This window comes from Rhagoletis zephyria, unplaced genomic scaffold (assembly GCF_001687245.7).
Source record: "Rhagoletis zephyria isolate East Lansing unplaced genomic scaffold, Rhagoletis_zephyria_1.1 Rzeph_scaffold_00097, whole genome shotgun sequence".
NCBI lineage: Eukaryota > Metazoa > Arthropoda > Insecta > Diptera > Tephritidae > Rhagoletis > Rhagoletis zephyria.
Window position 1 is genome coordinate 341,603 of NW_016157181.1, and position 25,667 is coordinate 367,269.

The 25,667-nt window shown below is 33.1% G+C and overlaps 1 protein-coding gene across 8 annotated transcripts in view; it reads right to left on the reverse strand.

Moving 5' to 3' along the window:
• LOC108376139 (scribble planar cell polarity protein) overlaps positions 1-25,667 on the reverse strand; it is a 483,715-nt gene that overhangs the window by 301,553 nt on the left and 156,495 nt on the right. For 7 of the 8 annotated variants that reach the window (XM_017632355.1, XM_017632348.1, XM_017632331.1 and 4 more), the window contains exons 4-9: positions 23,488-23,656; positions 22,910-23,155; positions 22,636-22,803; positions 14,859-15,225; positions 14,443-14,494; positions 6,641-6,715 (exon numbers count right to left, since the gene is read on the reverse strand). In XM_017632355.1, coding sequence (XP_017487844.1) covers positions 6,641-6,715; positions 14,443-14,494; positions 14,859-15,225; positions 22,636-22,803; positions 22,910-23,155; positions 23,488-23,656 — 1,077 coding nt within the window. The remainder of the gene's footprint in view (positions 1-6,640; positions 6,716-14,442; positions 14,495-14,858; positions 15,226-22,635; positions 22,804-22,909; positions 23,156-23,487; positions 23,657-25,667) is intronic. The other variant, XM_017632340.1, reaches the window with a different exon arrangement.

A 25,667-nucleotide genomic window follows, 5' to 3' on the forward strand; every position in this document is an offset into this window, starting at 1 on the left:
GAGAAAAGGATATAGATAAAGGCACAGAGACTCAATCTCGGAACTATTTCGGGATTTTAGGGATTCTCGGGACTTATCGATATAATCGATATTTTGTTGGTTTTTCTTAGTGTGTGATTTCGTTTTTGACTTGGATATGCTCTTAACCATACCACGTATTCTACGTTTAAATATAGCGGCTGTATCTCCGATACTGCCTGCAGACCAAGACGAAGGCGCTGGACTGTTCCTTTTTTATCTACTTGTATTTATGTACCATATATTGGAACGTAGCATTTACATATGAAAATACATATCGTGTAAGAGCGCTATTAAGAAACAAATTGCCATAAGCGGAGGTGATCGTAGAGCTCGGATTTTTATGCCTCAAAATAAGTAGAAGTTAAATTTACAAATTCTGAGCTCTAGTGATCTGCAAATGAATGGTTGATGGTGTCGTCTGAGATAAGACGATGTAGAGCGTCTAATTTCAGAGGTAATTCCAAACTTCCGAGCTTTCCGTATTCCGCAACCATACGAACAAATAGAAACAGTCCACGTCAACTGATCGCAGTGATTTTAAAAACTTAAAAAACTATTCTGGGATCATATCGATAGACTCATATCGAGAATTTGATTGAAAAACACTATCTCAGAATTTGGTTGAAAAACGCCCTATCTCAGAATTAGGTTCAAAACGCCCTATCTCAGCTGAAAATACATTGAACGTGTGCTGAGACAGGACGTTTTTGAATTGGCAGCTGATATATGGCGTTCTTCAAACAAATTCTGAGATAGGGAGTTTTTCAATACAATTCTGAAATAGGGCGTTCTTCAATCAAATTCTGAAGTAGAACGTACTTGAAAAGTTTTCTGAGGCAGGGCGTTTCCGAACTGGCTGCCGAGATAGGTCTATCTTCCACTCAGGTGTTGATATATTCCAGCTACTTTTGAAGCAAGGAATGAGAAAATTATTGAGTAATTTAAAAATACCAAAAACTTTTCAACATATTGATATTTGAACTTTTTGGTACTTTTTCAAAGAAAAATTCATAACTTTCATAGCTATTAAGATATCGGAATGAAACTCATCTTTGGAAATCTTTGGAATTAATCATATTTTTGAAATTACAAAGTCCTTCAAAATAAATCCTGTGGCCAGAGAGAAAAAATAAAAACGCCACTCTAAATAAAAAAGTAGGTTTCAAACCCATTTATTTATTATTTATTTCATGCTTCTCAAAGAAATAGAAGCAATTTTTATACCCGAGCGCACTTGTGCACAAGGGTATTATAACTTTGTTCACATAACGGTTGTTTGTAACAGGCAAAATGAATCGAGATAGATATAGACAAATGTCCGTCCGCCCGTCCGTCTGTGCACACGATAACTCGAGTAAAAATTAAGATATCTTAACGAAACTTTGTACGTGTACTTCCTTCGGGCGTAGGACGGATGGTATAGAAAATGGGCAAAATCGGACAATAACCACGCCTACCTCCCATATAACGGTAATTTTCAGAAATACAAAAACTGCCATATTTTAGTAACTACTGAAGATAATTCACTCAAAATTGATATTTATAATAAATTTTAGACGAAAAATATTAACCCTTTTTTTTAAATGGGCGTAGCCACGCCCACTTATGGTTACATGTGTATATCTTGGTAACCGCTGCATCAATTTATTCCAAACTTGGCACAGTTGTTGGCCCTGGTACGGCATACCAAATGGACAATAACCACGCCCACATTCCATATAACGATAATTTCGAGAAATACGAAATCCTCGATAAATCAGTAAATATTAAAGCTAATTTATTCAAAATTATGGCTGCAACAATTCTTTGCCAGGAAATACGTTTATGATAAAATTTTGGAAAATGGGCGTGGCACCGCCCACTTATGATCACGTATATGTATCTCGCAAACCGTTCTAGCAATTTGTACCAAACTCGGTATGGTTATTGTGCTTGCCACATAAAAGTAAACCATTGAAAATTGTTGAAATCGGACTAAAATTACGGCCGCTTTTCATATAACGGTAAATTTCAGAAATGCTTGNATATTTGCGCCGGGTATTTAATGTTCGGCTCCGCCCGAACTTACGACTTTCTTACTTGTTTCGATTCAAGTTGTTGAAGAGTAATGAATATCTAAGCCCCGGGATTAGTCCCGGGATCCCGGGATTGTGACAACGCCATCCCGAAAATACCGGGATCGGAAAAAGCAGAAAGTTAACATCCCTAGTGTACAGCGTGGCGACGAATAACTGTTACCCAGGTTTTTTTTGAGAAACAAAGGGGTCTTTTACAGATTTTGAGAAAAAATTATTTTATTGATAATTTTCCACAGATTTTACTTTAGTTGCATTAATTAGTTTTTAAATTTTAATCCCTATTTACATTTGCTAGCAGTGTAAACATTGAGAGAAAAGTTCATTTGGCACGCAGGTCTTCGTCAGTAAATTTATTCCATATATTCTGTAACCGTAGGCAAATTTCCTCCATTTTGAGTCCCTTATACTCCCCCTTTTGTCCAACATAAGACCTCATACTCATAAATCGAATTGACTCGGAACTGGTGACTAGGACGGCCATTAATTCGACCAACCTTATACAGTTTTTTTTCTTTTTTGTATTTTTTTTATACAAAGCCTAAGAAAAAATACACCTGAAAAAGACTTGCGTGCCAAATGAACTTTTCTCTCAAAGTTTCAATTGCTGGCAAATGTAAATAAGGATTAAAGTTTAATACCTATTTACTACAACTAAAGTAAAATCTGTGGAAAATTAACAACAAAATACTTTTTTCGCAAAATCTATAAAGGACCCTTTTATTTCTCAAAAAAACCGGGGTAACAGTTATTCATCGCCACGCTGTACATATATGTACATAAAGTAGGTGGTCAATTTACTAGGGACATTTATATCTTAAGGATTTGGAGAAAGACTTGGATTGCTGTTTAATATACACGTTTCAACACGATGTACAATGCGCTGTCCAGCTTCATTATTATTCTAATTGTCGTGCTGGACATGTCGCGGAATTTAAGAATTTTGTTCACCAGCACTGGCTAAGTTCTGTACGATTCAAGGAAGTTTAGCAGTTTTTGTTGTTTTAAAAAGCTGCCATTCACTTTTATTTAAGAAAATTTCACTCAAATTAACTAAAAATGTAAATCAAAACAAATGCTGTTGTACAAGTTCACTCTACACTGTCTATACGATCATTTACTTAATTTTCATCCACCCGCTGACCCAACCGGCAAATCGGTTGTGCGCGTGGTATACACGTTCCAACTTGGCGCCATATTCAAACAACTTCAATTTCTAATTACACCTTGCCGTCGCGATGACTATCAATAAAGGGAAAAGTCAATTACACGTCCCATGCTCCACAGTCGGTAAACTCTCCGATCTTTATGTTTATGCACTCTACAAGGCCACCGAAACGGAAAGCAAGGTTAAATTGAATGATACGTTTTATTAGTAAGTTATTACTGTACTAGAATTTTTTTATTTACTTTTTCATTAATATCATAAAATGTACTAATGTGGTCAAAACCAACAACCGCTTCAATCGATTTAAGGCATAGTTTAGTAATGTATCGCACCGTATTATAAAAATAATTTAGTTTAAATCTCTAACTTTCTGAAGTACTTTTGTAAAGATATAGTTTTGAAAACGGTATGGCCTAAGTCGTTTTGAATTAGAATGAATGATATCTTGATGGCCAATAATTATTTACAAATGGCTTGGATTTACTTTGGAGCTCCATTTCCTTAAATCAAGTTTAATATGAGAACTAAATTTAAAAAACTTCGAATAGAAAACTGAGTGTAATTAAAAGTGATTGGTGACATATGCACTTAAGACTACATAACCCGAAATAAAAAGCCAATCATCTCCTTTAATGAGCTTTTTCTTTCATTTTTTAAAATAACATTTTTCACCATATCCTTGGGTGAGCAAGAATATCCATTTCAATCAACTTCAGAATTTGTCTAATGCATGTAATGTATTGGCCTTATTCATTAAAAATAAAGTAGCTTTATAAAAGGTTTATAAATTGAAAAATGTATGACTGAAATGTATGGGTGACTATTGCTTATGATTACAGATTTTGAGTAGTATGTACATATCGCACCCTAAATCAAAAACAGTCACAACTCAAAATTGATTTTTCCCCATAAAATAGTTCACATGCCATATTTCTAACGTCCGCCAAAAACTACTTCATCATCACTATCTTCTTTGGGATTTTTTGAGTTGGGACTGTTTGATTTAGGGTGCGATATGTTAACGTTCATGCTGAAAATTTTAATTTTGCCTTTATATTTTGGGTGCAAGTAAAAGATATCGATTGGCTATTTAAGTACTATTAATATAAATATTGTTTATATGCATTTATTTACATTTAAGCACTCGTATATATGCATTATATGTATATACAGAAAAGCGTTAAGCAAATACCTATATGAGTTTATGACATATGGGCAAATCTCAGTTATAAAAACGCAAATTTTTAAATTGAACGCACAAAAATAAATTATACATAAAATGGTTTGAAATCCATTGAGGGAAACAATAAATTCTTGCGTGATTCATTTTTTAATACCGAGAGAGTAATTGGTAAAAAACGGTAACTTTCGAAAACTCAACATGTTTGCGATATTTCTGGTATACACGTTCCAAGTTGGCGCCCAAATTCAAAAATGTTCAATGTGGTGCTTAAGGAGGTCGGTGTAATGTGTATAACATTTGTTACAGATTGCTGAAGTTTTTTTCGGGGATACACATATCTGCAGTGCCACGCCTGGTTTCAAAAAACTTTATGAAGAATCAAATTTTGAGTAAATATTTAAAAAATTAACCGAACTGCGCCAAAGCTCAAAGAATCTGTTACATAAACATATAAATTTATTGACGTATTTGAGACAAATATTGTATGTAACTATGTACATTAGACTGCATCACCAAAAAAAGTTACGGTTTTTCCGCCGGGATTACAAAATGTATTATATTCTAAGACGTTCACCAAAATATTTGGGAAAAATATTAAGATTTAAGTGAGCTGGACCGATTCGAAACTACCTGCAAAAATGGAGTTTTTTATGAATAAAAATAGTTTCGTAAAGAACTTTTTGAAAAAAGTCCCCTCAGATGACAAAACAGATTAAGCTTAAAAAATCTGCATAAATATATTTAAAAATCTTTTCAACGGAATCGTAAGAATGAGATTTTTGATGCTGTTTTTTTTTTACTTTTTTCAAAGATTGATTTACGAAAAACTTGAATAACTGGGCCAAAACTATTCTGATTTAGACTTATGGGATCTCAGTAGAAAGGTATTTTCACACTGTTTTTATTTCTGTCCAAAAAAAATCATTCGTGTCCCAATTTTTTTTCTTTTTCAAATACCAACACATCTTAATTCAACTTTGAATAACATTCGTTCATCCTACCTTTCTCTTTCATCCCCTGAATGAGTTTATTAGCAAAGAAATAAAGAGGGTGCAAAAAATACCTTCCCACCGACACTTCTTAAGTCTAAACCAGAAGAGTTTAGACTCAGTTATTCAAGTTTTTCTTATAACAATCTTTGAAAAGTTAAAAAACAGCATCAAAAACCTCATCATTACGATTCCGTTCAAATTTTTTTTTAATTTTTTTTTGCAAATTTTTTAAGCTTAAACCGTTTTGTCATTTGAGGGGATTTTAAAAAAAAAAAAAATTTAAAAAACTATTTTTATTCATAAAAAACTCCATTTTTGGAGGTATTTTGAAATTGGTCCAGCTCACTTAAATCTTAATATTTTTTCGAAATATTTTGGTGGACGTCTTAAAATATAATAGATTTTATAATTCCAATGGAAAAATAGTACCGATTTTTTTTTGTATGGGGAGTGTCAGTCTAATGTACATATACCAAGAATGTTATTTAAAAAGGTAAATTTGAAGCCATTCACGCAAAGACAAATCTCCAGATAATAATTATTTTATTTTCTTTATTTTTAAATGAACATACCTGTACAAATGTATAAGGCTTACGGCTCTGTTCTGTATCAGTGATAAACTCTTGTCAGTTTTTTTTTACGGAAAAATATATGAAAAAGTAAATATTAAATATATAAAAAAAATAAGTACAGTTAAGTATTTGCTTAAGGTGCAAAATTGAAAATAATAATATTATAATAAATAATATTACTTTACTGATATTGCGAGTAACAAATTTCAAATTGTTAGTTTATTTCCAACCAGAGCACGTTTTCGTCGTGTAATGCATTTCCCAAAATTAGAATTAAAAAAAAAGAATATAGGTAGCCAAATTGTTTATCATGAAGACTTGGATTGTTTATAGAAATTAAAATTTAATGACAATAGATAATATAAAAAAAATAAAACCACATCAAAATTGATATCAAAATCATCCACGTTTTTTTATAAAATTACATTGTTAAAATAAATTTAAAGCTGAGTAACACAAAAGCGTATGGTTCCGGAGATTTTCCCATATATGTAAGTATGTATGTATATATATGCCCAAGAACTCATTCAAGAACAACTTTTTTTTAACATGACTATATTCGTTTAACATGACTATATTCTTGCAAATATCAGCAAATACAATACATAAATTGAGCACTGTTGGCAAACCTTTTTGTTGATAGACGTGGAATTCCGAAGAATCGAATTTTTCGCTCGATCTATAGAGTTGGCACGGTGGGTAATCTTTGAACACAGACGAATATTTCATCAGGTGAATATATGTATGTGTATGCGAATACGTATATCGTTATGCATTATTTGTTAGCAGTGAAATTGATGATGGTTAAATTTTTACATTATTAATTTATTTTGTAATTCGTATAACAAGTAACAAGTAAACTACAGCAAAATACGTCTAAAATCAATTTCAACTTCTTATCAAATACTTTTAAGATCCGCTTTGACAGAGGCAAGTCAACTCTCAGCAAAACCTTTTCTTGGTTGACCGATGTTTTTGAAGTGAAACTTCTTTAGCGGCGGTTGGTTGGTTGGGAGTAAATTGGCAAATTCAGCGGAAATTGCACACGGAAATGGTGCAACGGAAATGATGCAACGGAAATGGTTGGGGCTGAAACAAGTACTTTTGTGTGTATGCAACGGAAATGGTGCAACGGAAATGGTTTGGGGCTGAAACAAGTACTTCTTGTGTGTATGCAACGGAAATGAAGCAACGGAAATGAAGCAACGGAAATGGTTGGGGCTGAAAGAAGTACTTCTTGTGTGTATGCATATGGTATGAATTTAACAAAAACTTGCTAACAAAAGGTTAGAGGATAACACTTATCAATACCAATACAAGAATGAAAGTAAACGTGAATACGTACATAGATAAAGAAAATTATAAAGGCAAAGGTAAAAATAAAAAAAAAATAAAAAAAAACAACAAGTAAGAAAGTCTAAGTTCGGGTGGAGCCGAACATTAAATACCCGGCGCAAGTATTAAATATATGTTTTTTTCACCTTTCTGAAAGCTACCGCTAGATGGTAAGCCGGAGTGTATCAAGTTTGAATAAATTAGCGTCCTTAAATTTCGAAATATTGCAGTTTCGAGCATTTCTGAAATTTGCCGTTATATGAAAAGCGGCCGTAATTTTAGTCAGATTTAAATAATTTGCAACGTTTTGCTTTTATGTGGCAAGCACAATAAAAATATCGAGTTTGGTACAAACTAGTAGAACGGTTACCGATATACATATATGTGATCATAAGTGGGCGGTGTCACGCCCATTTTCCAAAATTTTACCATAACCGTATTTTTTGGTAAAGAATTGTTGCAAGCATCAATTTTGAATAAATTAGCTTTAATATTTACTGATTTATGGAAGATTTTGTATTTCTCTAAATCACCGTTATATGGGATGTGGGCGTGGTTATTGTCCGATTTTCGGCCATTTAGTATGCTCCATCAAGGCCAACAACTGTGCCAAGTTTGGAAGAAATTGGTGCAGCGGTTACCAAGATTTACACATGTAACCATAAGTGGGCGTGGCTACGCCCATTATCCAAAAATTTATAATATTATTATTTTTCGTCTAAAAATTGTTGTAAGTATCAATTTTGAGTGAATAATCTTCAGTAGTTACTAAAATATCGCAGTTTTCGTATTTCTAAAAATTACCGTTATATGGGAAGTGGGCGTGGTTACAGTCCGATTTCGCCCATTTTCAATACCAACCTACCTTGGGTAAATGGAAACCTACATACCAAATTTCGTTGAGATATCTCAATTTTTGCTCGAGTTATCGTGTACACGGGCGGACGGACAGACGGACGGACAGACAGACAGACATGGCTTAATCGATTTCTCTTTTCATTCTGATCATTTATGTATACATTTGTCTATGTCTATCTCGATTCGTTTTGGCTGTTACAAACAACCGTTATGTGAACAAATTTAATATACCCTTGTGCACAAATGCGCTCGGGTATAAAAACAAAGATGTGTAAAGATAAAGGTTAAAACGAATACCAAGGTAAATTTGAACACTTTACTTATATATATAAGGGCAAAGGTGAAGGGGAATATGTTGATGAAGAAAATGATAAACATAAAAGTAAAAACAACGATGAGGATGAGGATACCGATAAAAGTAAAGATGAAGATAGGGGAAGAAAGATTAAAATAAAGGTTATTAAAGAGGATATAGAGAGAGACACAGAGACTCAATCTGGGAACTATTTTGGGATTTTAGAGATTTTCAGGATTCTCGAAACATCGATAAAATAATCAATATTTTTATCGGTTTTGTTACCGATATTTTTATCCATTTAGATATCGAAATTTTTATCGGTATTATTATCAATTTTGCTATCGATATTTTCGGGACTTATCGATATAATAATCGATATTTTGATCGATTTTGTTATCGATATTTCTATCGATTTGTTATCGATTTTGTAATCGATATTTTTAACTATTTTGTTAGCGATATTTTTTATCGATTTTGTTATCGATATTTATCGATTTTGTTATGGATATTTGTCGATTTTGTTATCGATATTTATCGATTTTGTTGTCGATATTTATCGATTTCGTTTTCGATTTTGTTATCGATATTTATCGATTTTGCTATGGGTATTTTTATGGATTTTGTTTTAGGTAATTTTATAGATATTTTTTGCTATCGTTTTTGTTATCAATTTTACTATCGACTTTGTTATCGATTTTGCTATCGATATTTTTATCGAATTTGGTATCGATATTTTTATCGGTTTTGTTGTCGTTATTTTGATTGATGCTACTATCGATTCTGTTATCGATAGAGTATGAAGATAAAAATGAAGATAAATGAAAACGGAATAAAATAAATGTAATTAGAACAAACAGGATAGATGTATGTAGATAGAAAAAATATATAAAAAAAATCACCCTATATGTAACGTAAATTTCACTTCTCCAGTGTGGCCCAGGCGCACTTACCTTTTTTTTTTTTTAGCACGCGTTCTTGGCGCATGAAGATAATTTGTTCCACAACTTTTTCGAACAAAGAATCCGCAATTTCAATTTTTGCAAAAACTCGATTTTTAGCACCGTACTAAATATATTTCCTCACAAGTTTTCGATAACAAATTACAAAAAATGTTTGACTCACAAAATAAACCATCTCGTCATAAAAAAAAAAATATTTCACAATAGTTCTTGAAAAAAGCCCATTTTTTTAAGCATGTTTTTTATTGTTATTTCTTAGAATTAAACAAGGATTAGGACGGTGTAATTTTAAAACCCCACTTTACTGGTCTTCACTATGCAAATTAACTTCAAAAAGTTCAACCGTTAATAGCCAAGTTAGCTTTAGGACAGTTATGACCACGTGTTAGCTTATTTCATGTATAGAACCCTTAAAAAAAATTTAAGCGAATAGGAGACAAGATACCATTTTTTTACGAAATCAGGCTTAAAAAAGAATGGCTCATATACATATTCGTTAGCTCTCATATAAAATAAGCAAGTAAGAAATAGGGACACAACAGCCTTAAAATGGTAATCATATAGGGTCTGCATAGAAAGTTCAGTAGCGAATTCAGCTAATACCCGGCTAACTTTTCAAGAATTATTTGAATACCGTAATTGAGTAGGGATTTCAAGAATTTACACATTATTGATTAAGTATAACCGACTTCGTTTGCAAAATTAAATGCTACACTTGTGATTGTATACAAAAATTGCTTATGTCATATTTGCACTTGCGTTCAAAGCATTACATTGCACAGTGGCCAATTTTTGGAAGACCCTGGCCAAAAATCCAAAAAAAAATTGGTGCATTCGTATGCCTAACCATCTTATATTGTTAGGAGGACTCTACTGCGTATCGTTACGAGGCCACAAGTCGATTCTCTTAAGGCATTTAGTGTTACAGGAGATCGAAGTGCTGTTGCTAGCAATTCGCCCTAAACTTTTCGTAAATTAGAGTTTTCGTCGTTGTTAAAATGGTGGTATTATCTTTAAAAAAAAAATAACAGTTTTCAATCATCCGCTCATGGACATTCTAATCTAGAGTATGTAAAACATGTTTTTTCATTGTTACGCCATCTAAAAACTGACGTTAGACATAGATAGATATTCACGGATAGAAAAACTGTCGTGAGATGCCATTAAATTATTATCAACTGTTGTAAATGCGGATGCGGAATTGCCATCACAAAATATAGATATGAGCTTGGATACTTCAAATGACTGCGAGTCTGACGGTGTATAAAATTGTTATGTCAAAAATATATTCCTGTACCAACAAATATGTATGTCTTGTTCATTGATTCATTCAAAATACCGCAGTTCCCGTGTAAATTTGAACATCAAGATTTTTAAAAACAAACATTAAGACCTCGTTAGTGTTTGTCCGAGCTTCTCTTCCATTTGTGGCGTGCGCCTTGATGTTGGCGCACAAAGGGGAGGGACCAACAGTTTTACACCGAATCCGATTGGGGATTTTATTTTTATGAGAAGCTGTTCTTCGTGGCTGAATACACTCGAGGTTTGCCATTGGCTGCCAAAGGGCGACTTTATTACAAAACACTTGTTTGATTCTTATTTTTTGATGTTAGTCGGAAACTGGGCTTGAATGATAGCGTATATTGCTAACCGCTACATCACATTATATAACAAAAAAGCAGAAAACATGACCTTTTATACTTAACTACCTTAGTTTTACTAAAAATCTGATTATTTTAAGCGTACACAGCAGCCATTATGGATCCGTCATTTTGAATTTCGAAATAATGTATTGAAATTTAAAACCAGCAACCAAAATAAAGACGAATACACAAGGTTTGATTACAATTGTACCACGCTTCGACTTTTGGCCAGCTTTTTAGAAAAATTGGCCACTGTGCATTGCTAAGTTTATCATAAGGGATGCGGAACCGTATTAATACTGAATCTTTTCTATGCGCTGAGTTAATGTGTTTAGTTAAGAATGTATGCTTTACAATAAAAAGCTGATATGCAGTTTTGCATATTCTTGCACAAGCAAAAAACAAACAAATTTGAAGTAAACAAAGTATTTAAACACACATACATCGATAACTATCGAACGCTCCAAGGAAACTACAACGTTTGTACAGAGCAAATTCATTCATTTGAGCTAAAATTTTAAGTTTGTAAATTCGTAATGGCAAAACTTTATATTTGTCTGTATAAAAATATTTTTTAAATGACAGAATAAAAGTAAGCGAAATAAGAATATAGTTGAATAGCAGTTTCGTATTGAACTCTGAACACGTTATCACCCATACTCCTTAACATAGTAACGTAAATACTTGCATATAGTGCTTAAGTTGAGATAAAAGTTATCGCTGCATACATATTTCAAACGATGAATAAATCCGCATGAAAGGGAGAGTTTCTATTTGAATTACTTAAGACTGATTTGACTTGGATTTAAATTGTAAACATCGGTATATGATTTATGAACGCTGTTTTTAACATAGATACTGATTTTTGGCAATAGACCGAACATTTAACTATATTATAAATGTGAAAATGGAATAAGTGAAATACATAAAATAAATAAAAATTGAGCACTATAGAGGAATTTATACTGATTACAACATATATTTTATTTTTTTTTTTTGGAATCAGAAACTGCAAGTTTAATTCCATGTTAAAACATCTATTTTTTAACCGTCAATATCTCATAAACCCGTAAAGATATTTCCAGGATTTTTATGTCATTAGAAATGTAATAAAAATATTATTCTTTATTAAAAAAATTTATGAACAAACTACTTTTTATAAAAAAAAATCGAAATTTTTTGTTTACAAAATTATTATTTTTTCTTTAAAAATCACATCATGAACATTATATATAAATACCATATTTAAAAAGGGTGTAAATCGAGCTTTAATTTTTTATACAACATGTCATATATAAGAACTTCTTTCTGCGTAGGAGGCCATCGGCCGCGCTTAGGGATTATAACCCTTACTAAGTCGAATTCTGTGTTGCCAGAAAAGAGGGGCGGAAGTGTTTTTGCGCAGAACTTCATTTTTATTAAATTTAGTAATTTTTTATATAAAAACTTATTTTTCTCATAAACGTATAAATAGAAAAAATAAAACATACCGTTCAAGCGACGGCAAAATAATTGAAAATTAATACAGTACTGTTTTAGAAATTTCAATTTACAGAAAGTGAAAAATTTATACTTGGACCTTCAGTAACGCCACCAATTATTATTTCGCATCAAAAAAATTATATCGTTATGATCAGGGCGAAACCCGTATGGATCCAAATAACATGTTTTCTTCTTTTGTATGCTGATCAATTTGGTGTAAATGTTTAATGTTTGTTGTAGGCTTGGTTAATTAAAGAAATGTACGTATTCTGCACCATAACCTTAAGTGATTGTAAGTAGTCCAAAGTTTGGTCCAAGTACATTTAAAAAAGTTGCACCAGCTGTGATTCTGTAATTTCGTAACTTTTTAATATATGTAAGGACGTTAGAACGTAAAAATAATTCTTATTATTATTCTTTGCGTTTCTATTTTTGCAGTTAAAGTTTCAAGAGAAATATTTATACCATCAAAAGGTCTTTCGGAGTTCTTTGACTAAGAAGAATCTGAATCTGCAATTTATTTTTACGAAAAAAGGATCTGAATCTGCAATTTATTTTTACTAAAAAACATTTTTTGCACTTTTCCTTCATGTTCTTTCTATGTTTTTCGCATCAAACTCCACTCTATCAGCCATTTTTGGTAAAGATAACTAATAATTTGGTTTAAATCCGATCATTATATCACGAAGAAATTAACGATAATCTTAAATTTTTATATGAGAATTGAAGCTGTTTTGTTTTTTTGTTTAAAAATTACTTGTTTCTAAAATACCTCTAGCTGATCTTAAAAGATTCTGAAGTTTTCAAGGTGTTTTGTTTTTGAAAGCTGTGCACTTCTGTACTCTAAATGACAAGTAATTTTTAATCAAAAAACACAACCTACTTCAATTCTTGTAAAAAAAGTTAGTTTCTTCATGATCCAATGATCGGATTTAAATTGGTATGGGACGACCACCTATGAGGTAACACCTTTTCTTAAAAAAAAAATATATAGAAATCGGTTAACGTAGTCCAAAGTTATGCGGTAGCATACACATCGACATTTCCAAACCATACCATGCTAAGTCACCTTAGACTTAGTGAGACTTAGCATAGTATGGTTTGGAGGTGTTGATATGTACATACTGTATATATGTATATGTATTCATTATTCGTTTGAGGACCTAAAATGGCTGGCTGTGTGTAGTTTCATATAAAAATTTGTTATTTATCATTTTATGCTGCAGTACGCACAGCCAGCCATTTTATGTCCTCAAACTAATAATGAATACCCCATATAAAAAACACAAGGAAATTAACGCGAACCGGACTTTTTCCTTTGGCAAATAGGTAGAGATATATGTACATGCAAACAAATGCATCTAGATGGCTCTAATTAAAAAAAAAAATTTACAGACCGAATTTCTTCCAAGTCGGATCTAAAGTCCATTGACATTGTTGTGTGGCGCAAAATGGCGGATGATGAGAGATCAAATACCAACATACAGGTATATGAATTTTTAAGATACCTGATAAACGCATACATTGTAATCCCGTATTACGAATTGAAGCCCATTGCAAGAAATCCGATGGAAATTTACAGAAAAAAAGTAAACAAAAATCGCTGTCATTCACGATAATACGAAAATAGGTTAACAAGAATTATTATTTTTCAATAAAATACCTTCTTTTCGTGTGGACATACATATGCATGGTTAGAAATATGTATGCAGTGGTAACTTTTATCTCAACAGTACTGTATGCATATCACATGTACGTATGTTGAAAAAGGTCAACTACATACTAAATACGATTTTTTAAGAGATTACAATTAATATGTAGATACGAGTTAAAAAATAAATAAATACGGCACTCACCTGGTGTAATAGGTTGATATTCTTGTTGTGGCAGTAGGAAGCATGTCAGTACCTTAGAGGAAATAAAAACAAAATTAGAACAAAAAAAAATTTGTTAGTTACTTATTTTTCCACACAACAGACAATTTACACACCCTAGCGAATTCCCAAATGAAATTAAAAGCAAAATAAAAGCCAAGCGGCATCCAAATCATAAATGCGCATGCATACATACATATATACATATATAAAAATTCACGTCGATGTTACTGACACGCGCATGCACAAACAAAATACGACGTAATTACCAATCCCTTTACCCCATTCCTTTTTGTTTTTTATACTGAGTTTATTTTGTACTCTCTCTTTCCCATTCATTCGTTATTCAAGTCTGTCTGTGTACTTGGCTCAGAGCGGACATTTGAACGAAAACTCACCTGTTCACCTGTTGCTTCATCTGTGTCTGGCTGGAACGTCAGCAGAGGCTGTGCCTGATTTTCAGATAACCAAACAGCTTTCAGCTGCAAATTCACCAACGTGTATGGCAGGTACTGCAGCTGATTGCCTGATACGTCCAGCACATGTAACACCGAACAATTTCCCAACTCTGGCGGCAGTTTCTTTAGTTTGTTATCACGCAAACTCAAAACGCCCAAATTTGCACAATTCCCTATCTCGGCGGGTAGGTATTCCAGCGCGTTGCGATCGACATTTAGATTGCTTAATTTCGTCATTTGACCGATCGATACAGGCAATTCCGATAAGAAATTTTCGGTCAATATCAGCTCTTGCATATTTTCACAACTACAAAAATAGACAATTGAAATGAAAAATTAGACGAGTAAATTTTCTTATAAATACAATCCCAAGATGATAAGGTAAAGGAATTGCCGCTTAGACAGCGAAGAGTTATTCGTAGACACATGGGCAAAATAATAGAAACTCCTTATTTTGACCAATTTAGGCTACATTCCATTTGTTTATTTAATATTTATTATTTTTTATAGAAGTGCAGCTCATTATCTAACAAAACCCATATAAATTCGTATTTAAATCTTTCATCTAAATTTTCTAGTTTTCTCAAGTGGGCCACCCAAAGTTAACTTTTCGATTTTTTATATTTCATTGACCGATTTTGAAAGTTAACATGGTGTGCAACATTGACACCAAAGATTTTGCACCAATTTTATTTTTTTATTTACGAGTTATTTGCAAACAAATTTTGTAGGCTTTTACACTTTTTTAAATATTTCAGCAAGCATTTATTCGAATCTTATGATCTTTTTACAGCATTTAGAGAACTTATTGGGCAACAAAATAACCACTTTATTTTGCTGAAATATTTCAAAAGGTGCCTGCATAAAAATTTGCTTGCAAATAACTCGTCTAGAAATAAAATTATCGCAAAACTTTTGGTGTCAATAATGCACACCATGTTAACTTTAGACATCGGCCAATGAAATATAAAAATCAAAAAGTCAACTTTGGGTGGCCTAGTTGATAAAACTTTATTCAACACAGTCAGAAAAAATATATAGGGCTGATCAGGATATCGTGGAAATGGTCTTGGATTTGGACTTGGAATTGCATTGCAAATTTTATGCTTGCTACAATTGCAACCGTTTGCATTTTAGTGTTGTGACTTTACAAATGCACCGAAATATGCAAATGCTAGATCATATACACGCGATCCTGAACAGCCCTTATGTAAAATCTACGCTATTTTTTAGCAACTTAAAACTTACACTTTAATAATACATTGGCGCCTACGCTCCGATTCGTGGCGTGCGCCTTGATGTTGTCTCACAAAGGGGAGGGACCTACAGTTTTACACCGACTCCGAACTGCTATTTTTATGAGAAGCTGTTTTTCATGGCAGAAATACATTCATACATACACTTTATTATACTAAAACTTAATGGGCTATAAAAGTGCATACTCAAAAAAAAGTTATAAAAATCTGCTTAAAAAGTTGAAAATTTAGATGCAACTGAAAAATTTTTAAAAATTTTACACATAGCTTGAAATATTAATTTATATGTTTTTTGTTAGATAACGAGGTGCACTTTAAAAACAATTTATAAATATTAAAGAAAAAAAGATAGCCAAAACTGGTCAAAAGAAGACGTTTCTATTATCTTGGCCATGGGTGTATGTACATATAAACAATCATTTAGGTGACGTCGATAACATTCATATAAATCTAATATCTAAAGACACCATAAGTCAAGAGGTAATTTGTGTATATCTGGTCGCGCCTTTCAATAAATACAAATAGCTTTTAATGTTTGTTTGAATACAAAGATCAGCTGCCTTTTTAATATTCGCAGCCACTCAACATATCGCACATCTTCAAAAGAGGCACAACTCAAAAATCAGATCCGGAAATATAACTGCTTTAGGATCGTACAGATGCAACACAGTTGATACAAAAACAGTTTTAAGAGTAGTTTCCTAGTTAGAGAATATCTTCATGCAGAAAAATATATTTGCATCTCTCGATGAGTTTAGCTCATCTGAACAAATTCATGAAGCCGTTGCCTGTGATGCAGCAACTCTCTAGCTGTCAACTTGTCTATTGGAAAGGCAGTTCTGTGGATACAGCTTTGCCTTTTATTGACATGACCATATTTAGCACCATCGAAAACGCACTCGCCTTTAAAAAATTTGCAGTGGGCGTGTTACTAGATATCGAGGATGCCTTCAATAATGTTCTCCAAGCCCTAATTAACCTTGGGCTGGATATGCCTCCGTTAAAATTTGTTCGCTACCTTTTAGGCAGCAGTGTTACATATTCGGAGATTGGGGAGGTATCCGTAACAAGATATACAAACCGCAGCACCACGCAAGGCGGTGTCTTTCCCTACTCCCTTGGGATTTAACGGTGAATATTCCGTTCTCACGGTTGCATGGTGCTGACGATCTTGTCCTGACGGCAGTTGGTAAACACCACCAAATTCTATTTCACTAAGTTGAAATCGACTTACTCGTCGTGGATACCTAGTACAAAGAAGCCGGCCTTAGTGGCATTCCGGCAAAATCGGTCATGGTTATTTTTTCAAAGAAAGCGCAAACTGTCCGGCTACAACTTCTTTCTTTGAACGACATTGCGCTGACTTTTACGGATGAAGTTAGATATCTGGGCGTTATTCTTGACAGGAATTTAACTTGGTGGCGCAATGAAGAAGAGATTTCCAAGTAAGCTTTAACTGCTAAATCAGCGACAGAAAAAAATGGGGCTTGAAGCCTCACACTGTGAACTGGATGTACACAGCATCCCATTCTGTTCTACGATATCACGGTTTGGTGGTCCTCCGTAGATAAATCTACAATAAGAAACAAACCAACAAAAGTTCAAAAGTGCACGCCACGATGATCACGGGAGCCTTACCATCGACGCCGACTTAAGCCATTAAGACATTGTTTCATTTGCTATCTCTGGACTTATATGGTAAACTACAGGCAAATAGTATTTCTATTAGATTAAACGCGTTGATCAAATGGAGTGACGCTAGGTTCAGGCACTCTAGAATTTTGGAAGATCTTCCAGCAGACTTCAGGCGCTTGGTCTACACCGACCCCGCCTGCTGGACTCAAAAATTATTCTAGACAAGGGTGAAAAACACCTTTTGCTAAGTGTTTGACCGAGCTTCTCCTCCAATTTATAGTATGCTGCTTAGTGCTGTTACACTAATCGGGAGGACTAGTTTTACGCCGCCACGAACGTAATACATGGAGGTTTACCATGGAGGTTGCTAAGGGGCGACCGCTGTTAGAAAAATCTATTTCTAATTTAGATGTTGCCCGGAATGAATCGAACCCAGGTCCTACGAAGTACGTGCCCCTTACCACTCATCCTATTCATCATTACTTGACTCATATTCGAAGGGTGTATTGGCAACGCAAAAAAATACTGCAGCAAACATTAATATGCGATAAACTGTTAACTCAATATTTGAATTAGGGTCATTCCATGTAAAAGACGAGAACTGCATAAATTTTAAAATGCCTTAGATATCCCTATTTTAGTAGTAACCTTTTGCTTAATGATTACATTTCATTAATCTGTTAAAAAATATTAAAAAATAACAAGTAAGAAAGTCTAAGTTCGGGCGGTGCCGAACATTAAACACCCGCACGGGAAGCACATATAAAATGTGGTCAAAAATAGAATTATTGACGGATTTAAATGAAAATTCGCTCTTAGTAAAATTGAGGACGCTACTGCAATTGGTTTTAGGATAACTTTCATACTTTCACTGTAAATGCAGAGTGAAGTTGAAAATTTGGGTTCTTGTGGCTTTTACATACCCTGCAGTGAAAAATTATCAATTGTTTAAACTAACCAACTTATAGTTAGCTTTTAGGCGAGATTTCGATTAATACCTCACTTTTAATTAGCTATGACAACACCAACTTAAAGTGAATTGTAAAGTCGTGCAGGAGTCATGCAGACGCAATCGGGAGTTGGTTTTCTTTACAACCCTGCAGTGAAAAATTATCAATTGTTAAAACTAACCAACTTATAGTTAGCTTTTTGGCGAGATTTCGATTAATACCTCACTTTTAATTAGCTATGACAAAACCAACTTAAAGTGAATTGTAAAGTCGTGCAGGAGTCATGCAGACGCAATCGGGAGTTGGTTTTCTTTACAAGTTTCTATTAAATATCCTCATACAAAAATTACTTTCAATACACTTTTTTTCTGAACTTCGCAGATTCTTTTTCATATTCAGGACAAATAAAAGGAAGATCGAAATTTTATACTATCATTTTGAAGTTATGTCTGACGGTGTTCGAATATGGGGCCACCCAGAGCAGAATATGTAAACAAATATGAAATGTAATAAAATAAAGTAAATAAATAAGTAAATAAAAAAGTAAAAAAACAAAAAAATATTTTGTTTTTCTTATTGATATTTTATGTCCAAAAGTAGTTAGTTACAAGTTAGTTGACATGTAATGCAGAGGTATCCAGGTCTGACTTTTTTGCGGCCATCGCCCCACAAAAGTAGTTAGCTTTTTTCGAACAAAATACACAGTTAATAGTTAGCACTAGTGTTCGCGTAAAAAGACTAAAGTTAGGTATAAGCTAACGTCACTCCCTGCAGGGTAGGTATGTACATATTGTTCGTTCTATTTTCAAAAGTGAGGTGTCAAATGACAGGGCTTGGCCTGTAGATGTGCAATAAAGTTTTTTATTTTTGAAAAGGGTTGCCACCTGTTACAAATTTTATTAAAATTATTTAATAAGTTAAATGAATTAGATATTACAAAATGGGTATCAATTGAACTAGTTTTGGAAATACTTTACCTCTTAATGATACATAGAGGGTTGCCACGTGTTTAAAAAATCAAATCCTCTTTAATTAAGGGAATAAGGTAACTGAAATATGTATATCACTATGAGTATCAGACAAATGAAAAAATTTGACGTATTTAGCAAGAAATAAGTGGAGAATAAAAACATTCCTGAGTTAATTTAAGAGTCCAGTAATTTAAAAGGAATGTAATCAGAACAAATCACTGATTGACAATGTATGTATTTGTAATAAAACAACAAATACGATGGCGTAATCCTATGGTTTGACGTAATTAAACCAACTAAATTCGACTTTACAAACAGGTTGCAACCCTATTCGTAATATTTTTAAGCTAAAACCTTCTTAAACCTCTTTCGTCTGTCTCCCTTATGGCGATACCTATCTATTTCAATTACCTAATTCCTTTAATTCAAGTAGAATTTGATTTTTTAAACAGGTGGCAACTATCTACATGTAGTTAATACACATTTCGATTGATACCCATCTCTTAATAATTCATTTAACTTATAAAAAAAAAAAACCTAATTTTTTAACAGGTGGCAACTCTTTAAAAAAAATAAACCTTCTATTGTCCACAGGTCAAGCTTTTTAATCTGACACTTCATTTTTGAAAATTGAACGAATCGTGCAGATCTCAAGGCACTGACAAAAAAACGAAAAAATTATTTTATGCATTAGCGAAAAATGCATTACTTCAGAAAGCTAAAAGCCCGTACTATTTAATAAAAAAATAAAAAACAACTATATTTAAATATATTTTTATTCATTCCATTAAAATTTAGCATTTTTTGAAATTTTGTATAAAAAATTGTTTTTTTTTTTGGAACACCGCAGGGACACCCTGTGTTTAATTTTATTCCAAAATTTTAATTCCTGTAATTCTCTACTATCTATATGGAAACAAGAAACGTCAAACCAACATTTTATTTCAAAGAATATATTTTTGACATTTTTTCTGTGAAGAGCTTACGCATGGCTATGCTCTTATTAAAATTCTTGGTATAAAATTTGTCGACTTTAGTGGCTTCCTGGCGGCATATAATTAATTTTTTAGGGAAATGTCTGTTTAATTCTTTTTAGTGGATAAATTGTCTTTAAAAAAATACCAAACAAGTTCACATTGCAGATAACGAATTTTTCGATTTTTGCCCACTTAGGCGGCACTGTGTATTAAATATGTGCAAGTATTAAATATATGTTTTTCACCTTTCCGAAAGCTACCGCTACATGGTAAGCCGGGGTGTATCAATTTTGAGTAAATTAGCGTCTTTAAATTTCGAAATATTGAAGTTTCAAGCATTTCTGAAATTTACCGTTATATGAAGAGCGGCCGTAATTTTAGTCCGATTTCAAAAATTTTCAACGTTTTGCTTTTATGTACCAAGCACAATAACCATACCGAGTTTGGTACAAATTGGTAGAACGGCATATATGTGATCATAAGTGGGCGGTGCCACGCCTATTTTCCAAAATTTTATCATAAAGGTATTTCTCGGTAAAGAATTCTTGCAAGCATCAATTTTGAATAAATTAGCTATAATATTTACTGATTTACCGAAGATTTTGTATTTCTCTAAATTACCGTTATATGGGATGTGGTCGTGGTTATTGTCCGATTTTAAAAATTTTCGGCCATTTGGTATACTGTACCAAAACTGTGCCAAGTTTGGAAGAAATTGGTGCAGCGGTTTCCAAGATATATCCATAAGTGGGCGTGGCTACGCCCATTTTCCAAAAATGTATAACATTCTTAAATTTATTGTAAATATCAATTTTGAGTGAATAATCTTCAGTAGTTACTAAAATATCGCAGTTTTCGTATTTCTGAAAATTACCGTTATATGGGAAGTGGGCGTGGTTACAGTCCGATTTTGCCCATTTTCAACACCAACCTACCTTGGATAAATGGAAACCTATGTACCAAATTTCGTTGAGATATCTCAATTTTTGCTCGAGTTATCGTGTACACGGACGGACGGACAGAAGGACGGACATGGCTTAGTCGACTTCTCTATTCATTCTGAGCATTTATGTTTACATTTGTCTATATCTATCTCGATTCGTTTTGGCTGTTACAAACAACCGGTATGTGAACAAAGTTAATATACCCTTGTGCACAAGTGCTCTCGGGTATAAAAAGAAGCAGTATGTGCATATGTATGTATGAAAACTTTAGAACCGACTTCCAAAAAAGGAGGTTAATATCTACATGAAGAAATTAACGGTATTCTTAAATTTTTGTATGAGAATTGAAGTCGGTTTTGTTTTTTGTTTAAAAATTACTTGTTTTATACTTCATACATAATCACTCTTACTAAGCTGAAGATAAATAATAAGAAATCGATACGTTTAGTGCCAGTGAAATTCGTACGCTTAGGTTACTTTACGCAGTGTGGCTAAAGAATTTTTTAATATTTACTCAAAAGTGATATTTACATACGTATAATAACTTTTTAGCAACATATTGGTTGAATGTAACATTTTTCGAAAATAGGCATGGTAACCGAGTACTCATATCACTATTCTGTACCAAATTTGGCATACACATTGTGCGCGTTTGGCCTCTCTTAAGTTTTTTTTTTTTTTTTTAATAAAAAAATAAAAAGATAAATAATCAAGCTATTAATAATATGCTACATCCAGTACGAAATTAACGGTTTTATAAAAGAAATAAATTGAGGGATTACATGAATTAATACTTTTATGTTGCATTTGACCCTACTTACAACTACAAATGTTGTGTTTCGGGTATATTCCGAGTTTTTTTGCAGCGCAATGTAATTCGATCTCAAAAATCGCAAATGCAATTTTTTTAAAGCTTCTAAACAAAAAAAAATAGGAGTAGAGTATTTCGTCAAACATAGAAAATTAGTAAGAATGAGTACTTACCATCCTATAGTGGGATTTAACTTTTGGAGACGATTCTGATCCAGTTTTAAAATAGTCAGTCTACTTAATTTGGCAATCCCATCGGGCAGGGATTCAAGTAAGTTTTGTGCTAGATCCAAGTCAGTTAAATTTATCAGGCCACCGATTTCATTTGGTAGCTTTTCGAGTCTGCAAGAAAGGTAGAAAGAGCAAATTATGTTGAATAAAGGACTTCAAACTGAAACAGGTACTTCAAATTGAGATAAACTACAAACGTAAATTGAAGGATACTTACCGATTTTCGGAAACATCGAGATATGTTAAGTTAGTTAGTAATCCAATTTCAGGTGGCAGCCTTTCTAACTGGTTGTGATCTAGCCAGAGCTCATGTAAGCCGGGTAAGTAGCCCAAGTACGGTGGCAGTTCTTCTATTTCATTGTCGCCCAAGTCTAATCTTTTGAGCTTGGTGAGTTGGCGGATCGATTCAGGCAAATGTTTTAATAAATTCTCACGCAACTCCAAGGATTCTAATTGTGTTAAGCTAGAATCGAAATAATCGCATGTTAATTTAATTCTTCAATTAGTTTTAGCTTGCCGTCGGGCAGCAACCGTGGTTAATGATCGTCAGAAATTTTTTAATAAAAACGTATGGATATGTTTTTAAAATATATTGTGGGAAATGTGATGGAAAAAGTTATTGAAACAGGATTCCTTTAATTTCCATTGTGCACCTTGAACATTTTTATAAAATAAAATAAAGTTGACCGTTTTTTAAATATGTGTCTTTACACACAATTAAAAGTATTCGCGAATCTTTTGTTAAACCATAGATTTTTAATGATAAACATTAGGGCCAATAACATTTTAACTTACCATCCAAAATCAACTGGCAATGTGGTAAGTGACATATCATTTAAACCTAAAACTGTTAAATTTTTTAGTTGAGAAAATCCTGCAGGTAGTTTTGGAATCGGATTTGAGCTGAAATCAGCAACCTGAAGGCTTTGCAGGTGTTTGATGTCATCAGGAATGTCTGGAATATCTGCAAGAAAAGTTATATATAGTAAGTAATTTTTTTCTATATATTTATGTACATTTATACATATGTACATATGTATATGCAATTTCGGTAATATTTATATTCTTTTTCAAATTAAACTTTTAGAATTGATACGTTGTTTGGTTAAAATATGTTAGCATAAGTAGTATTTATCTTATGTATTTTAGTGAGCATCTTATTTTGGCCTAAAACTCCCCCTAGAACAGTTCGTTAGATCATAAAAACATACTCTGCATAAAATCGGATAACTAATCGGATAATTAATGATTTTTTTCACATACAATGTGCTTTTGCCAGCTGAATCTAAAGACGGACAAAGAATTGTATATCTCTTTAAATTAAAAAACAAAAAATAAATTAATTAACTTTAAATTAACTAATTTTACAAAAAAAAAAATATAAGAGATGTGAAAATGCTATGGCCATATTTAAGATCCGCCCGCACAAATGCATTGAGTATCATTAATTTTTAAAATAAGCTCTTTTACTGATTTCTATCTTTTCCAATTTATGTAATTTGCAAACTTTTCGCACATCGGAGGAACGTCTTTCCCTTATCACATTTTGAGCGCATTATTTCATTGTAGCTTATATAAATTATACTAGATTTATATGAGCAAGCAGGTCATTTAGTTATCGTGGCCGAGGCGATGTGTAGTAATAGATCTCTTTTGGTTACAGGTTGTCTTTAATCCACTTATGGTTAAGGAACGTCGGGTAGCTGAATGTCAATTAAGTCATGTGCTTCTAGATTGGTTAAATGTGGCTTCCGGGGTTTTGGTCGTTCATTGCCCCTACTCATTATGTTAGGGAAAATTTATTCCAAGATTTGACCCAAACAAACATACTTACATCAGGGAAGTTGCGAATATTAGCATTCGCATTCGTTATGCGAATGAATGGCATCATTTTACACATTCGCATTCGCATCAACTGCTACTAATGTTTTGCGAATGCGGATGTGTACATGGGCAGAGAGTCCACTCTAATATTGTTGAAATGGCTCTAAATCTGTCTAACCAGAGTGCGGACAATAACCGGCTTTTAGCTGCAGACGCTAAACGGTTAAGTAGTATATCAAGCAACACTGATGGGCCTTTAACAAGTAAGAGTGCCAGCCACTGTCGAAATTCGACCGTTCTTCTAGTTTTGTAAGACCTTTGGAGAGGTTTTCTAACTTAGTCCTTCGTTTAACTTGTAATGTACAAAATTACTTGCCGGAAAATCTCTTGCTTTCGAACTAAACCTTAACTTACATTTTTTTTATCTTTGAAGGTCGTTGGTCGTTGAAGGTGGTTGACTTGGAATATAACCGACACATTCTATTTTGCCGATAAATTTCGATAACTAAAATCCCTAAACACAACAATAAGTATCGATAACTTGATAAATTTCATTAACTTGACAAATTTCGCTAACACATACATTTTTATAGCTTGATATCTATCCGCAAATTTCGAGAACTAATTTTCTGTGTCTATGAATTTCGACAACTCAATTAACATTGGTCAATTTCAATAATTTTATACGTTGTTATAACTCAATAAATATGTATCACTCCATAAATTTCGATAACTATAAACTTCGATGACTCGATAAATTTCAGTAACTTGATAATTTTCGATAACTAAATTTTTTATAGCAAAATTTATTTCAAATCCTATCGAAAAGTATGTGCACCTGGGCTACATTGAAGAAGTGGAACTTCTTCTTCTTTCTTCTTGTTTTTTGGCGCTGTAACCGCCTAAGCGATTTTGGCCGAGTTCAGCAAAGCACGCCAGTCGTTTCTCATATGTGCCAACTGACGCCAATTGGAAACGCCAAGTGAAGCCAAGTCCTTCTCCACCTGATCTTTCCATCGCAGTGGGGGCCTCCCTCTGCTACCACCAGCGGGTTCCGAGTTGAATACTTTCAGAGCTGGAGCGTCGGTGTCCATTCGAACGACATGACCAAGCCAGCGGAGCCGCTGTATTTTAATTCGCTGCACTATGTC